At 35.7% G+C, this 12,433-nt stretch overlaps 1 protein-coding gene across 9 annotated transcripts in view; it reads left to right on the top strand.

Moving 5' to 3' along the window:
* The window catches only part of SBF2 (SET binding factor 2), a 237,207-nt gene that overhangs the window by 171,068 nt on the left and 53,706 nt on the right, over positions 1-12,433 (top strand). For all 9 annotated transcript variants that reach the window (XM_042881903.1, XM_042881905.1, XM_042881904.1 and 6 more), the window contains exon 18: positions 11,416-11,586. In XM_042881903.1, the coding sequence (XP_042737837.1) occupies positions 11,416-11,586 (171 nt within the window). The remainder of the gene's footprint in view (positions 1-11,415; positions 11,587-12,433) is intronic.

Below are 12,433 nucleotides of genomic sequence, written 5' to 3'. Positions count from 1 at the left end.
CGCATAATCAAACTATGCCATGGCTTTTTCTAATGAATTGCTTGTCTATTTCACTAAATTAGCATGTACAGTGTTGTTTATACATACATTCATCATACATGCTTAAGCTGTATTTCATTTTTCTATAGGCAAAGTACAGGTTTTACAATACTTCTGCTTCAATATGCAAAAATGTCTTGCTTCTGTTGTAAGTGCAATTGTTTTCATCCTTTCCAAAAATTGTGAAGTAGTGCTTGGAAGTATGCACTTGTTTTTACTGATGTTCTTGTTATCAGAACACCATGCTTAGTGCCAGAAGCGTATTAAATATTATTTCATATGGCCACATTGAAAATACACAGTGTTCTTGGTAGCCAGGGATAGATTTATTGTGTTTCATTGATGTTACTTCTCAACTGGATTCCAGTTAAAGTTAGCATTAAGAAAGCCTAAGGACACATATGTAGATTTATATCAATTAAATAGTTATATCATCATCCCTATTTGCTATTATTATGAATTATTATGGGAAATCATGATGGGGTTCTGTTACAACATTTAATTGTTAATGTAATTCCTGTCACTTAAAATAATAAAAGGAAGTTCCACAGTGTCACAATTCTGTTGATTGAGGACTGTTGTGCATCTGGAATGTTAAGTTTCAAAATATGCATTCATTTTGTTACCTGACATAAAAGAAAGCACCAATGCAACAATTACTTGTTCTTCCTAAGTAGGTTTACTTACATGGGTGCACACAGTGCAGACACCAATTGTTTGAGAGGCCTAAATGAAAAGAGAGATGTGTTTCCATGTGAGTGCAGCAAATGAAACCAAGAAACTGAGTAGAAAAGGAAATATATTCCTAGAGGTGATGCTTTAAGGTTCTAGAAGGCTGTGATGAAGTAGTAAAGCTCTAGTCTTCAGGTATTTAAAAATATTCTTGGGAAAACAGTAAAAATATATATAATAAAGAATGAAATGTAGCTATAAATAAAGAATTAAATGTATAAAGTTAGGAACATGCTTGTGTCACATGTCAGGTTTTATCCATATCCTGATGGTTTTGCTTACACAGAGGTTAGTTTGGGGTGTTTCTACATGTATCTAATCAAAACAACGAGAAACGTTACTGCATGCAGCATCCAGTCAAGTCTTGGGATGTCTACTGAAATTTCAGGATTCCTACTCTTGAAGCCTGGTGATTGACCTGTTGTAAAGCTTGATGAGATAGGATTCGATCACAGAAGTAGTCTAACTCAGAGCTGTCAGGGTTAAATAGACAAGAAATCAGGACTGTTACATTTTTTTGGTCACTAGAAAGACTTGAATTTTTCTACAAAAAATGGTCACAATGCTCTTTAAAAATGTTTTAAATATTAGACATGAGCAAAATGTGACTCATCAGTGACAGTGGACTTTTTAATGTGTACTGTTAACGTCACAAAAACAAACATTTTTTCTTCTGGGTTAGAGAAAGGTTTTAGTTTACTATTAGTAACACTGTTGGAATTTTGTTTAAAATTGAAACAATATAAATAAAATGTACTTATACATGAATTTTTCCATGTACGTTTGGGGTACAGATGGCCCATGCTTGTTTGGCATGCACTCATTTCTCTCTGTGTGTAATAAGATAGAAATGTACTATTCTGTATTGGTACAGTAAAGAGTTCTTTTTCTCTGTGTGGCAAGACAAAAAGGATATATCTTAATTTTGATTTCATTTTGTTACTGCCTGAAGGAATGCAGCTTGGCCTTGTATAATTGGCCTTGTCAAATTCACAAAATTTGGATATGCCATTTCAGTTATGTCTCTTTATAAGGTGGCCAGTTGTAGAGCAGACCGTGCTGTATTTCTTGAAGGTTCGGTGTGCTGCAAGAGCAATGATTTTTTGTAAGCACCGGTTTCACCCTGTCCACTGGAGAGCAGGAAGAGTGAGCAAAGTGTCTCTTCCCCAGTACTATTCCAAGCCTCAGTCAGCCTGCTTCTCCTGTGATCCCTTCCTTTTCAACTAAAGTGATGTTCTCCAGTCTGATCCTTCTGGGAAGTGTTGGAGACTAGGATTGATTTTTCTTCTTTTTTTTTTTTTTATGCTTGTAAATTGCCAAATTTTGAGTAAAATTTCAATTGGTTATGGATGCTAATTACATTCTACAATATACAATAGAGGAATACTGTGTGGAACAGGGCTCAGTGAAATCTGCAGGTTTTGGCTTAAATGTTCTCAGGCATGTCTGCCCATTTAGCATTTGTATTCCATATACCTACGCCTTTCCCTATAGAGAAGAAAGTAGAATTGATAGAATTACTTCTAAAAAATCTATCAGTTGCAAGAGCATTCTGTAAAGATGGAAGAGGCAGTACTAGAGAACTTCAGAGTAGTTTATCATATTCTGTATTTTGCGATCAAACTCTTTCCAAGAGACACTTGATTCCAAGTTAATTATGTAACAGAAGCATCATAATTGGGAATGTTCTGTCTCTTGTTCAGCATCAGCTACAAAGTCAGAGAAACTGCATGATGAAAGGCTGATGTGGGAATCAGTTCCATTTTTGTGTCTTTATCAGGCAAATCTTACAGTGGGTATCAGCTGGAAGAGTCTGGGGAGTATTGACCCAATGGTATGCTTAAAAAAAAAAGAACGTGTAAAATTTGGTAATAATATTTGTTACATTACACTAAATTACATATATATAAATTTTTATTTTAGGATTTGTATAAATACCATGAAATTGTGTATGGTTAGTGGATGATAGTTGATTTTGAAAAGCAAAATTCTTGTGTTCTTTTTTTTTTAACACTTATCATGAGTTGTCATTCTTAACTTGTGTTCTTGCTCATCTGTAGTTGGCCCAGGTAATACTTACATGCAGCAGTAATTACTGCTTAGCTTTCTACAAGGCTAAAAAATTTCTGTAGGGTGTTAGCTTTCAGTACTTGATAGATTTTCATCCTTACTTCTAACTGCTGTTTTTCCTTCTACATCTTACTCTGATGTGCTTGGGGTGAAACCACTTTTACTTTAGCGTTCTCCACTCTTGAATTGTGCTGGCTTTAGTTTAGGAAACTCCCATCTTGATAGACCTCCTTTATTATTCTGGCAAGAAGTTTTGTCATCTTCCATTAATTTTCCTCTTCTGTCTCTGTTCTGCCAGTTCTGATGGTATCTTAGTCCATGTGAATTTTTTCATGACTGAAACTGTATTAAATAACATCATTTTTAGTAGAGTCCTTACTCTTTTTTAATCCATTCTCATGATTTCTATTAGTGATTACTTAAATGAAAATATATTTTAAGTCTCATGTTTAAAAACAGCTAGAACGTACCTGTATGATATAGCAGATTCTATGTAAGAGACAGAACCACAAAGAAGAAAATGTATGCAGACAGTAGTGTAATTAATCACATGAGATAGAAGAAATCTTTTTCTGCAGTACTTCTAATGAAGATGTGTCAAAAGAACCATGTATTAACAGCAAAATCCAAAAGTGAAAGCTATCTTATTAACAGAGCTTCTTCATATGAGCAAACACTACAATGTTTCAGCTCCTTATACCAATATGGCTTGTAAGGAGAGACAGTGGTAATGAAAGGGGAAAATGTACAGTGTCATGATATACAGGCATCGTTTTGCAGAACTAGAAGTGGGTTTTATTCCTTTCAGGTGAGGTATATTTTGTAAGGAGGAAATAGCTGTTTAAGCGTTAGGATCAGGTCAGTTCCTAGACTTCTGGATTTGAGCAAAACCACCATGCAATATGTTTGCAATATAAGCTGTGTTTAAAAATCTGAATTAAATATGTCAATTGCTTTTCCATCTATCATCTTGTATAACAAATCTTCATTCAGAGATATTAGTCATCTTGCACATAAGCTGACAGGCAAAATATTAAGAGTTGTTTACAATATTATTGAATGTGTATATTAGAATCATTTGCATTGCTGGAAAATCTAGGAGCCCTAACTGGTCTTTCATGCCAAATAACACAAAGGTAATGATCCTTAAGAGGATCCTTATGGGTTTATGATGCAAATTTGAAGTAAGTATTAATACATGAAGTCAAATGGCTTAAGGCACAGCAAGGAAGATGTAGTACTCTATTAGTTTATGGATGTGACACAAAAGCAGTATTTTACTGAATTTTGAAGGATTATAATGTATGTGCTTGGTAGGTGCTCATGAATTTGAGTGTGATCCTTGAAGAAAGTGGGACATGGTGGTCAAAGTTCTGTCAATGTTTCCAAACACTCTCCCAGCCAAGTGTTCTTATTACGTTCGTAAGAAGATCCTTGCATGTAAAGATTATAATTCAGCCAATTAGTTGTGTAAAAAGCAATCATTATTTTTAAATTAAGGCAGGAATCTAGGGGCTCTTCTTAGCCGTGGTTAACTGGTTTTGCAGCATCATTAATGTCAACATGTCGCTGACCCTTAATATTTTACTTTGGATACTTTGTTTTTGAATGGATAGATATCTGCAGAACAGACTTTTTTGTCTTTACAGGTAGCACATATCTGAAGTTCATAGCTATTTTTATGTGAAAAAAAACCTGGAAAATGTAAAACAGGAAAATGTAATGTGATTCTTCAGCACATTTATGGGAGAGGCTGCACAATTTTTATTTTTTTTTTAAGTTTGTCTTTATAAGGAATTTTGGAAGAGAATTACTGAATTACTTCAACTTCTCTCTCTTGAAGAAGCTTGCTTTCCCAGAATGATAACATCATGACCAACATGAAGGGAACTTTGCTGTCTTCCTCAGTGGTTTATGGCAGGAAGTAGTTGGTCGGAAAAAAAAAAGAAAAAAAAAAAAAAAAAAAAAAGAAGGAAAAAAACATTCCTTCCCCTTCCCCTAAATAAAATAAAAAGTGAAGATAAATATTGCAGTAAGTGCTTAGTTCTGTTACTGGGGAACTGATCTACTATCTCTTAGAACAAACAGACAAACAGGAGCCTTTCCGTTGCAATGTCACAAGCATTGGCTTACATAATTTATAACTGTTTCTGATTCCACTTGAAGTCATTTTCTACCAATGACACGAATTCTGGTTTGGTTTGCCCATAACAATATTAGTCATAGCACATCCCTTTACATTATTATTAATTCCAGGAGATATTATAGCCTTATATAAATATTTCTTCGTTTAGAATTTTCACTGCAGAAGAATTTCTGGTAGTTTAATTAAAATCTCCATTAAAGTTTCTGATCTTGAAGAAACATCAGTCTGAAGTAACTGAGTCCCATTCTTTTTCTATATCTGCAAGTTCCGTTTCAGTTCTCTGTAACTAATGTCCAGGAGAACGAAACCTGCATTCCTACATGAAAATACAATTCTTTGATTTTAGTGATATCAATTTCATTAGGGCATAATTATTTGTTGTGGCTCAGATATTAGTATTTTATATTTCCAGAAAACAGCAAATGCTTACAGGTGGTGAGGGAGGTAAATGCTCATACATTTCTGTACATTGTCTGTTGTGCTGTGAATTTTCTGTACTAGAGATCAACACTTTAAAGTGGATGTGGCTAAAAGGATTTAAAATTGATTACTTTATTCCCCTTCTCAGTATAAATAGATGCTCTGTTAACTGGGCTTTTAAGTTTCGTGTCAGGACACCAATAATTCAGATTCTTTGGAGAGGATTTGGGATTTCCCGGGGTGATAAATGCAGTCACACGGATTCAGACTATCTGCTGAGTCACCTGATGCCAAAGGACTATGGTGAAATTTTAATCAATTTCAAAAAGCTATGTCACAATTTGAAAAACTCTGAAGACTGATTCAAGATTCAACACTGCAGCTGTGAATTTGTGAAATCTGTCATTTATGTAATAGAACTAAACCTTGGAGAACAAAATCATCGTAATCTCTGTTATGAAATCAGAATTAAGAAAAAAAGTAATGTGATATGTTCTCTGTTGGCAAAGAAAATGAATCAGCATGTTATCCGCTTGGAATCGTACCTTACTTAGAATGGTGAAATTCCAAAATGATGTGGTTGGATGGTTTTAGTTTGTTTGGTTTTGGGTGTTTTTGGTTTTTTTTTACACCTTCTGAACATCCATACTTTTTGATGATTTTATTTTATTTTTTGTGATCTCTGTATAGCAGAACTTTGTAAATCTTACTGTTGCCTCTTTGGAGAAAGAAGTATGTTGCTGTATATTATTCAGTTTTACATGTACCTTGGTGGTAGCATACGTCTGTCTTGATACATCCATATAGATAATTTGAAATACTCTGTTAGGCTTTAAGTAATATATAGTAAATTATATGTAATCTTTAGCAGCTTCTGATTAAGGACAATATACTTTTAGATGCTTAAGTCACTTTTACCAGAAAACGTATGCAATAAGTAAAACTCCATCCAGAATTACATCCCAATTTAGCAAAATTCTAGAATTCTATTGCCCTCTGCTGGTTCACTGTGCCCACATGTGATTAGGTAGCGCTGAGTTACAAGTGAACTGGACTTCCTTTATTTTTCGTGGTGAAATAGTAGATTAGTAGTCTGATGAATCACTTGCTGCTCACTCATATTTTAAAGTAGAAATTAATAAGTGTACAATCCTGTTTGGGGACTTTCTGAAGGTGGGAGAGGTGGCAGATTGTTTTATTTGATGTTTCTGAGATTGGGGAATTGGAGAAGATGCTTGATCTGACATTTTATGTCTTTGTTTTCCAACGTAATAAGAAGAAAGGAAACATAATAATTCTTACTTACGCTTTTTGTATCCTTTCCCCACATTTTAGTTTGATTTTTTTTTATATTTCGTTTTATATTTTAGACCAAGTGAGAAAGCCATTTATTGAATTGAAATATGTATTTTTTACTATTACTCATGTAGCACTCAGTCACGCTTGAAGACATAATTATGTGCACTGATGCTGGCTTTGATATTTGTATGCTGTGTTGAATATTGATACATGCATGATGTGGTGCAGTGTTGTAAGAGAAGTTAATATATAAATAAACCTCACTCCTACAGGTCAGACTATGTAGTGTGGTCCTCTGCGCTTCTTAGAAGTCTTTGGAATGAGTCAGGTGTCTGTGCGAGTACAGCAGACATGTGAATATCAGTCTGGGTTGTAGAATCTGTTTATATGCAGAACTTGTTAATGTCATCTTGAGGAGGGGCATCGTGTTGCCTGCGGTTAGTGGTACCTAATCATGGCATGGTAATTGACTGAATAAACAGCTCTGAGATGCAGAGTAACACTTCCAAATAGCTGTCTTGCTGTATCCTGAATGATCTATAAAAATTTATACTTGCAGATTTCCAGGAAGAATACTACCTACAATATAGAGAGAGTGCTTTCCTGTGGTATGCACAGAAGATTGGCGAGTGATTGCAATATCTTTCTCCCTGAAGTCAGGCACATAAACTGTACTCCTTGAAGAGCAGAGGAGGGAGTTTTTATTTACAATGATCAGCAAACTCTTTTCCAATCTCCCTTCCTTTGCTCATCAAAAATATCTAAATTGATAGCCCAGAATACAAACGAGTTGGAAATGGTGTTTACTTCTAAAGGTCAGTGTTCTGGAAATACTGTGCTCTTGAGTTTGCTCCTTCAAGAGACAGGCAGTGAAATCTTAGGGAATACCTGTGAGAAAAGAGCAGTCTCAGGTATATTCGTAGTCTGTTTTTGTCTTCTGATTTTTTAACACTTTTTCCAATTTTGTAATGAAGAACTCTATCCTTTGCTGTGCTAGAATAAACATGCTTTCTTCTTTAATCTTGTGTGATGTAGCAGATAGTGATGAATGAACTATTGTCAGTGTAAAGTATGCTTTTTTTTTCCTTTTTCTTTTTTCTTTTTTTCCTCCCAGAAACAGTCAATCTAAATAGTGTAATGTCATAAACAAGCTGTTTGAGCACCTGAACCTCACAGTTCTTCTGGGAGCTCTGCGAGTATCATTTTCTGAACTAGAAGTATCCAGTGCCAGGAAATGGAGAAAAACATCTAGGCAGATACTATCTTGCTTCTGGGAGTAATGCAGATATAATGCCTGATGGCAGGAAGTTGCATATAGTCACACATAGAAAGTCCCAAGTCTATCTTGTATTTCCTCAGACTGCAGGATGTAATTCATTATTTTTATATGTGTGACATTTGTTTCATATGTATTGCAGCTGGGAGGGGTGGGCTTTTGTTGTTGTTTAAGTACCTTTAGTCTTTTGAGAGAAGTCGGAGTACTTAGAAGAATATAACTCGTTTTCTGGGTGCTATTGCAACTTACACCTCAATGCTCATGCAGACTGCTTTAGATAAAGGACTTTTTCTGTTCAGAACTATTTTTTTTTTTAAATTATTTCTTCTGGGAAGTTTTTTACTTTAAGTCCTTAAGTACTCCTTTACAAGTAGGAAATTTTTTTGCTGCCTCATACATTCATCCTGTCTGGCAGCAATTAATTATTAGGATAGGGAGAAAGTAACTATACATGCCAGTATAGCTCAGTTGTCCAATGGAAAGGTAGGTGAAGATTCATGTTATATGTTTAGCATTGCTTGATAGAAAACACTGAAATTCTGTCTTACTTTAATCAGAGAAGTCCTGTGCAAATTTATTTCAATGCAACAGTAAACACTGGGGCCTGTCTGACATAGTAGATTAGTTTCCATTCTAGGCTGACTAAGCACTCTCAGAGTAGAGAGTATTATATATGCTTAAAGCTTCATGGAATGCTTCTATTTGTACCAAGAATATTTTAATGCAGGGATTTTGACTGCCTAGGAGCAGCCATGTACTTCTTAAGGTTGGTATTCATACTGCTTTTTCACAAATAAATTAATGGAAACATGGTGAAAATCCAAAGCAATTTTGCCCAAAATAATTGGCAGAGCTGAGCTGACTTTGATTCAGTGTTCTGGCCACTACTAGGTTTTGCCATTTATTTCAACACTTTCAGCAGGTGATGAGATCCCTCTCATCATCATATTATTTATGACAATTTAGCCTTTTAATGGATTTTCTTTCATCCTTTTGTAAACAGACTATTTTTATGTCTAGAAGTTAACTGTCAGTACTGATTTATGTCACTATACTTGAACATAAATCTCCGTCCTTTAAAAATTGTGATTTATACATGGCTGTTAGTGGTTTTAAATCATGAATGAAGGAGGAGCGTCTAAGAAGCCCTTAGCTTTTCTGTCATATTCAGACCTATGTGAAAATCATTTGCTTCATTTTTATTTCTGGAGCACTTCATATTGACCTACAGTAATGATTCTAAACTTCCATTCAAACTTTCAGATACAGCAAGGCCAGGCTTGGAGTACTGTGTTCAGTTCTGGGCTCCTCAGCCTAAGAAGAGACAGGAAACTACTGGAGGATGTCCTGTGAAGGGGCACAGAGATGATGAAGGGGCTGGAGTATCTCACACTTGGAAGAGGGCTGAGGGAGCTGGGGCTGTTCAGTCTGGAGACGAGGAAGCTTGGTGTTTGTAGGGGGGAGGATGATGGATCTCATCAAAGTGTGTAAGTAGCTGTAGAGAGGGTGCAGAGAGGACAGAGCCAGGCTCTTTTTGGTGGTTCCTTGTGCCAGAGCAAGAGGCAGCGGGCACAAACTGGAAGACAGGAGGTTCTCTCTGAACACTGTGGAATGCTTCTTTACTGCAGGGGTTGGTAGTGACAGGGCACTGCACAGGATGCCCAAGGGGTTGTGGAGTCTCCACTGCTAGAGATCTTCAGAAGCCACCTGGACATGGGCCTGGGCAGCCTGTTCTGTGTGGTCCTGCTTAAGCAGGGGGCTGGGCCAGACAAACTGCAGAGAGCCCTTCCTACCTTGACCACACTGTGATCACTAGGAGACTATCTGTGCTGTTCTGTTCTGTGATTTAACAGCTACTTCAAAGCTGGGAGCTATTACTATACCATCTGATTCCATTTCCTGTGAGCTGCCATGAGCTGCATCACAACTGAAACCTGGGAGTCCAGTCTAAACAAACATCTTATGTTTCAGCCTGTATGGAATAACAAAAACCTCATTTAATGTGATTTGCATCTTCCACATAGGCAGTTTTTTGAAGAAGTTGTTATGGAATTTTGATGCAATTGTACTTGATGAAATAAAATTTATCAGTTTTTGCTGATTAATTCCAAGAATATATTTCAATTGGCTAATTTTTAATAGCATGTAACAAATCATTTCTTCAAACATACCATTTCAAAGGGCCTTGTCTTCGATTGGGAATGAATAAATGGCACATGATCAGGACTTTCAGTTCATGTTGTACTTGGAAAAGCATAGCGTGGAAAACAGTTCAAAGAATTGCAAAACCAGAAATCTGTAAACCAGACTTTTGAAATTTTCAATAACAATTTTCTAGCCTTCCACCTGAGTGTTCCCAGGGCTTACTAAAGAGGATCATATGTAGTGGCTGATGGTACAATTGTACAGTTATAAATGTGAAATGAAGTAGTATTTATGCTCTAGAATAAATTGTATTACAATGTGAACATTAAAGTCAATTCTACTTCTAGAGTACGCTTTGGTAGGTGTAGTATTTTGAGAGTGAAGGTCATTAAGTTTAATGTCCAGTAATGAACTAAATTCTTCAGTTCTACTGTAGAAAGAAGCAGATATTTACATTACATGCTTCTTTCCTATGCGCAGTATACAACTCAATTATGTGGACTTTATCAGAGAGAAAGAACATGCTGTATAAGATTGCATTCTTCATAACTGGAGTCCTTGAAATAAATTTCCTTTCCTTGTATATGGTTGTCGGTAATATTAAGCAACTTGCTGAAAGACCGGCACCACTTAATTAAACAGACCTACTTGAAAAAAGGATGTGCTCATACTGAGTATTGATAGTGCAACAATTCTGCTTTTGTTTGAAACCTTAGTGTAGGATCCAGACACCTGTGACTTCAGGAATGTCTCCCCTTAGTACTCTTTCAGGAACCGAATTTGTGTCAGGCATTGTGGTAATTAATGATTTATCTGATCTTTTGCTATTGCAACCAATGCAGCCTTATTGGAAGGACTCAGCTGCCCTGCACACTTAAAGTTTCATTGGTGTAATTCCAACTTTTAGATAAAATGATAAGCAATTTTCATATGTTTTAATACTAAGTTATTTGGCGTAGGACTACAATGGTGTAATTTACTGATTAGGAAAATATATTAGAATTGTGTTCTGTATTATTATCACATAATCCCCCTTCCCCCCGCCAGTCTCATTTTTCTACTGTGAATCACCATGCATTAGGCTTATATACAAGCTTCCTGTACATTAATTTCTTCAAGGGCACAAAAATGGAGATAATTTCTCATTCCTATACTGTAGTACACAAGATGAGATGTGCTGCATGTTTCACTGTGTGCAACTGATCTGATGAATTTTTCAGTACTCATGTCATAGGCATTAAACAAAACAAAATAATAGCAGTATTTTGTCTGTCTTTCTGTCTTTCAGAAATTAGCACCTGGAGTTAGTCAGTTTGCTTACACATGTGTACAGGACCATCCGATCTGGACTAACCAGCAGTTTTGGGAAACCACCTTTTATAGCAATGTGCAAAATCAAGTTCGTTCCCTCTACCTTACAGCCAAAGAAGACAACCATGCCGTACAACCTAGACAAAAGGTAGGAGAATATATTAAATATCAAGGAATAAAAAGCTGTACTATTAGTTAATGTCCCAGTTAAACCTGTTTTGACCTGGAAAGTCTCAACGTGGATGAAGAAAATGTCTAAATATTTACTTATACTCTTCTGAAAATAAATATTTCACTTTTAGAATATCAGCTTGGACTAAATGATCTTATAGGTCTTTTCCAACCTTGTGATTCTATGATTCTATGAACTTTAATGTAAATATGTTGTTTGCACATAATTTTCTGAAGAAAAAAGATGCTTTATTTTGCTAATATGCAAACACCTGAATCTCCCCTTGTTGCCTTTATGATTTTTATGTACCACCACTTTTTGTATCATTTTTACCACACTTAAAGGTGTAGCATTAGATTGTTACCAAACCCTAGACTGGTGTCTGTTGATGGACCTTTGTCTGCTTTTTAAGAACTTTTTTCTTAAACTCTCTCATGTGTTTGTCAAATTAGCTGAACTTTACCTAGTATGAAGAAAAAACATTAGTAGTATACTGTGTTCTTTAATAATTAAGAGCAGGTGTTATTTCATTTGTATCAGCAGCCAGATTTTTTAATTCTAGTTCTGTCAGGCTGCATTGTAGTTTGGATACATGCTATCTACCTACTTGGCTCCAAGCAAATGCTAGAGTTGGTCTCCAACCTGCAAAAGCATGAATGTTTCAGCTGATCTGGAAACTGTTCATGTAAAAGCTTGTCTCACCCTGGACATCCTCAAAATTGGGAGAATATCACACGCATCCAGTAATCAGCTGCATCTGATTAATGTTGATTGTTATATGAGCTAAGTAGAAACATTAAGGAGAGTGGTTATATTAAAATCA

The sequence above is a fragment of the Lagopus leucura genome, unplaced genomic scaffold (genome assembly GCF_019238085.1).
Source record: "Lagopus leucura isolate 7727_CA_CO unplaced genomic scaffold, USGS_WTPT01 Super-Scaffold_100033, whole genome shotgun sequence".
NCBI lineage: Eukaryota > Metazoa > Chordata > Aves > Galliformes > Phasianidae > Lagopus > Lagopus leucura.
This window is presented reverse-complemented; position numbering and strand designations above follow the sequence as displayed.